The sequence below is a fragment of the Octodon degus genome, unplaced genomic scaffold (genome assembly GCF_000260255.1).
Source record: "Octodon degus isolate 3935 unplaced genomic scaffold, OctDeg1.0 scaffold00188, whole genome shotgun sequence".
Lineage (NCBI taxonomy): Eukaryota > Metazoa > Chordata > Mammalia > Rodentia > Octodontidae > Octodon > Octodon degus.
Genome location: NW_004524764.1, coordinates 4,744,356 through 4,750,196, shown reverse-complemented (window position 1 = coordinate 4,750,196; position 5,841 = coordinate 4,744,356). Strand labels below are relative to the sequence as shown.

The window sequence follows — 5,841 nt, the reverse complement described above, 5'->3', positions numbered from 1 at the left end:
GCTCTGTCACAGTGTCTACCTCTCACATGGTTGTCTACCCATGTTTCTTTCTGGACAGATATTGATGAATGTCAAATCAGGGACACCTGTCAGCATGAGTGCAGAAATACCATCGGAAGCTATCAGTGCATCTGCCCCCCTGGTTATCAACTCATGCTCAATGGGAAGACATGCCAAGGTGAGGAAACGTTGAGGTGACTCTTGCTATAATTTAACATAAAGCCAACATAGGAGAATGAGAAGGTTGTGTCGGTAATTATTCTAATCATGTCCCCTTTTTTCCCATTCACACTCATCAGGACTGTGTTTAAGCATTGCTTTTATAGGTGAGAAAAACCAATAAGAAAGCAAGTCAGTAAAGGGAAAGAGTTGAGAAACATTTTGATATGGGCTTACTTGAGACAGTAATTGAACAACAGGAATGGAATTCTTTAAACTTTTTCATTACTTACTAAGGTGGAAAGGAAAATCAAAATGGGATGGAGTAAATTTACAGCAGTGTAGAACACTATCTTATATCTTCTCTCTCATTAGACTTATTTTTAGTAATTAGTAGGTAATAAAGTAGATATTCTATTCATTTTTCTAATCCACAAATGATGTGGAACATTCATGCTAAGTGTGCAGGAAGCAAAAGGCTTCAATTTTAGGTGAACAAGTTGGAGTCCTCTTTAAGAGCTTACAGTCTAATGGAGATGTAAAGAAATCCAAATACAAGCTTATAAACGCTATATTAGTTGGGGACAAGACATAGTGATAATGGAAAAAACATCAATCTTACTTAGTACATCCCATTTTACACAAAATTCTGAGTGGATAATTATGCTTTGGTGAGAGGTTGTTTTATATTACAATATATACTCATTAAAATGAAGTAAGAACTTGTATAACTTTTTAAAGTCTTCTAAAAATTCTTTATAACTTCATGAACAAAATTTACAAGTGTTAAATAGAATATAAGTTTCTGAATTTTTTTAATTTATGTTATGTAAAAACTACATCCTTTTATACATTATGGCAGTAAAATCTTCCAAAGAATGCCCTATCAGTAGAAGTCTAGTTAAGATTAAAATTTCCTTCTCGTAGGCTCACAGAAGACTTGCTAAGAATGCAGTTGATGGAAATGTGTTCTGGAAAATATGCCAACACCAGGATGGGCACTGGCTTTACCTTAGTAACCAAGAGTCACCCGTATCCCTCTCCTACCTGTTCACATACCCTGAGAATCACCACAGGATTGTGGGGGCTATAGTGAGAGCCTGAACTCAGTGATAATCTCTTCTCTTGCTCATTGAGGATCAAATAGCAAATCTATTCATACCAAATATTTTACTGAGATTCAAAGTACTAGAATAGGAAGTTCTATATTACAGTGTTACGTTTTTTTAAAGCAATTATTACTTCATTTAATCAACAGTGTAGAAACACCAATGGCAATTATCTGGACCCATTGTACTGATTCTCACAGTGATTATATGAGCCTCAGTCTCCTAAAGCAAATCAAGTGTTCCACAGTAATGCTACTCCACTTCGAGCTCTTCCTACAATGAGTACCTGTTCTTTTGTTGTTTGTTTGGTTGGTGGTTGTTGTTGTTGTCGTTTAGGTGTTTTTGGTACCAGGGATGGAACTCAGGACCTTACTTTTTCCAGGGAGGTGCTTATGCCACTGAGCTATGTTCCCAGCCCCAAATAAAGTATAGGAGTAGGCACTTTATTTCAGATCTCATATGTCCAGAGTAGTCTTTTCTTTCCCATGATACAGTGAATGCCAAGGGCATTGTTTTGTAGAAAGTAGGAACATTGGCTGTCCATGTTTTAGATCCTGTCATAGTTCTTCAACCCAAGAGCCTTTTAGGAGTGCCAATACCCACTGCTACAAGTGTATACTGCATAGTTGTACCAGGCACCCTGGACAGAAACAGGCAGACAGTATGGGATATTTGGAATAGCCAACTGAACCACAAACTTCCTTGCCAGATTTTAAAGAATTATATCATGGGCTGGTGAGATGGCTCAGTGGTCTAAAGCACCTACTTAGAACAAGCTTAGCAAAGCACAGGGACCACGGTTCAATCCCCCAGCACCACATGCCAGCCAGCCCCGCCCCCTGGTGGGCTGAGCTGGCCACACACACACAATAAATAAATAAATAAATATTTTTAAAAAAAGAATTATATCATATATTCATCAGAGATATTTTTCTTCTTTTCCAAACTTTATCAGTTTATTTTTAATTTCCCTTGTCACTCCTTAAACTCAAAGCATTTTCAGCTTTAATTTGTGCTACACAATAGAAAATATTATGAATGAATCAGAAAAAAGTGTCATTTGATATGTTTGCAATTTAAATGGACTACATGTTCTTGTGACTTCAAAAAATTATAACCAAAAAAAGTTATCTTTTATGTTTCCACTCTAAGAGTAACTTGGAATTGTAGTGTAGATTTCGAAAGTGCTTCTCATCTTGGAGTCATTTATAGGGAAAAGGGTGCTTTTCACTTACTGTATTTTCTAAAGCTTTATTAATGTCAGTAAGAAAAGGAAAATTAATGAGAACTTAATGTGGCAACAAGGACAGAGATTATTAAAAATGGAAGTCACCATACTGTAAAATGCAAAGCAGAGATGAGAAACTAAACGGTCTTTGTGCAAATTTTACGCACCACTAACCTAATTCTAAAACCTTCGAAGCATTAAATTGGCAGTTCATTTAGTGTTCTCATCCACCTCTATTCTAACAGAAGGAGTCTGTGTTATGAATTACTTACATTTTCTGTGACACAGATGTTTTATTTATCCTATGTGATTTTTTTCAATGTATCCAGAAGCACTTGGTTAAATACATTGATATGATTTAAAGCTATAACACAAAAGTGTTTTAAAACTCATTTAAGGACACTTTAGTTATAGCAACAATAACTGTATGATGTCTAAACTTTAAGTTGTCATAATGTTCTTGTGATAGTTAACAAAAACTAAATTGCACCTCATTGTTAACAGAAGACAAACGTGTGGTTTTTCTGTTTTGCCTTTTATCTTCTTTTCTATTTTGTTTTTGTATTTGGTTTTGTCTTCTATTTTAAGAACAGTGAGCAGGGGGTTTGATCCTCAGCCTACTGTGCTGGCCGTTCCCCCAGGCACACTGAGACCCATTGAGACTGGGCATGGTGGCACTCGCCTGTAATCCCAGCACTTGGGAGGCTGAAAACAGGAGAATCACTACGAGTCCAATCTGTGTAGTTAGACCCTGTAAGCTCTGTACTAAATATATTTTAAAAAGTTAAAAAAAAAGCACAGTGAGCAGAACTGAGTATAATATTAAGAGCAAAAGCCTACAATACATTTTATCGTCGAGGTATTTCTAGACCAAAGACAAAGGGGTCCACTTGCATACAGCTCAGTACTTATGAAAGCTTTTCATGGAAAGCAAACATTGTCACAGACTAAGGGGCTGGGGATGTAGCTCAGCACATGGCACCTGCCTGGTAAGTGTGAGGCCCGGAGTTTGATTCCCAGTTACCAAAAGAGAAAATAATTTTTTATTTTAAAAAAAGAAGACAAATAAAAAATCCCCGATCATGAACTTAAGGACACTTAGTGAAGATAATTTTCTTTATTTTAAAGAGACTAAAAAACAATTAAAAAAATGATACTAACTTTCAAAACAAGATGATGGGAAATTAACAATGGTTATTATAGTGCATATTGTTATCTTTGAAGTAGTTGCTCACATTACCAGGTGTAGGCATCCAAAAAAATTGAGCGAACAATATAAGCACTATTCCTTTCCATAATAAAAAGTAGTAGTGCAATTATCTTAGCTAGGCTTTGTGTGTGTGTGTGTGTGTGTGTGTGTGTGTGTGCTCCCTTCTTTTTCCTTACCCCATTGATAAGGACCAACACTTTGTATATGAGATTCTGGTATTTACAGAGTGATACTTGCCCCCTGGAGTCTCCGGTGTCCAGTACTCGTAGGATGCACACACACACGTGTCTCTGCGCTGCCCTGTCATCATCCCACAGTGCACTGGCCTCTGCTCCTGCATGAATTCAGTGTAAACACTGGAGATAAAATAAAGTGTGGAAAATAGGGTGAAGGGGAAATATTTTTATAAGACAAAGGAGGATCTGGCTAAACTGAACTTCTTTCACACTTGCCTGGAGGCTTTTCACTTTCTTCTGAGACAATCTCAGTTTATCAAGAAGAGGAAGCCCTTCTGATAGATAAAATCACAATTAGGAATTGTTTTGCAGAGACAATAGGCAAGACCTAACAAGTAAAAACTTAGTTCACACTGCCGATTCCAGTAGGGAAAGTAGCACTACAACTAGTAACAGAAAGCACATTATATTGTCATTATCAGCAAATACAAGCAATTAAAAACCTAAGCAAGTGAGTTTCTGCCTGTTAGTCTAGCGCACTCTTCTTCACTTTGTACAGACTGTAAATAAATTTATAATAAGTAATTACCGGTGAGCTCCTTACAAAACAAAATATATTTGGAATCATATGGGTTCTTTCCATTTTTGATACAAAAATGAAAATAGTAGCTACTTCAAAAGTAAAACTTGACATTTATTCTGCATGATTAAGACACCGCCTCTGGAAATTTCCCCTCTCCTTTCGCTTTGTCTTATAGCGCTGCTACAAGCTGTTTAATGGTATGTAAAAGCAATTCCCAGCTTCGGCACAAGGACACCCAGCCATTACGCAGCTGCCGCATTGGCTGCTGTGGGGACATGGGATAACAGCGTCACACTGGTCTGATCATTCTATGACGGAGGTGCACCTGTCTCTCAGGTCCCACTGCTTGGGAGCACTGATTTGGACTCGTGGGGTTGTGCCTCTCCACACATCAGAACCTATTTTTTGTTGTTGTCTTGCTTTCAGTTGCTTAAGAAGAGAAATGCTACAGGTACCCGTGTATAGCTGACTGATTTACTCTTGAAAGTCTTACACCTCCCCGCCACAATTTCTAAGTCTAAAACTTCTGGTGATAAACTTGAACAGCTGCAAAGAATTTGAATTATAGCATTACTATTTCATGTATACATGCTTCAAATATATTTTCATCAAAACTTTAGAGCTGAAGATCAATTATCTTAGTTAATGGAGGATAATCTTTATATAATTTAAAATTCTGTACGCCTTTTCAAAGAAATCATATTGAGTGTCAGAAAAGGTCTTAAGTCATTTTTTGGTTCAAGCAAGTGTTAATAAAAATTCCTCTGGAAACCAACTCACTTCCAAAATCTAATTTAAAATAGAAAGCCAAAACTAAGTTTGCCGCCATATTAAAATAAGGCCTACTATCATCAATATGTATTGTCAGTATTTTCATCCTTTCGTTTATACCCTGGGATTAGTGGCAACCTTTTTTTTTGAAGGCTGGAAAAGGGAAAAGAGAAAGGAGACTTCTGGACCACCAGCAGTTCTCGGATTGGTTTTAGTAAGAACTTGAGGTTCATGAGAATATGGAAGTTAATTCCCTGGAATCTTTGCCTGCCCTCATACTGCTAAGGGAATCCTTCATGTGGCACCTGGGAGAGGCAGATAGTCAGGTTTAAAAAAAAAAAATTGCTGTATACCATAGCTTTCAACTTTGAGGTTTCAAAATTCCTCTAAAATTCTGAGCCCCATGACCTCTGTTTCCAGCAAATCTCTCTCCTCCCTTCTCCTCCCTTCTCTTGTCCTCCCCTCCCCTCCTTTCTCCTCCCTTCCTTCCTTCTCTCTCTGTCTTCCTGTCTCGTACTGTCTCCTCCTATTACTCTTTCTCTCCCTGTCAGTATCAGTGTCTCTCTCTCTCTCTCTCTCTCTCTCTCTCTCTCTCTCTCTCTCTC

General features: G+C 37.5%; 1 protein-coding gene across 1 annotated transcript in view; it reads left to right on the top strand.

Moving 5' to 3' along the window:
• Hmcn1 (hemicentin 1) overlaps window positions 1–5,841 on the top strand; it is a 474,287-nt gene that overhangs the window by 464,319 nt on the left and 4,127 nt on the right. The window contains exon 103 of the mRNA XM_023704108.1: window positions 59–178. Coding sequence (XP_023559876.1) covers window positions 59–178 — 120 coding nt within the window. The remainder of the gene's footprint in view (window positions 1–58; window positions 179–5,841) is intronic.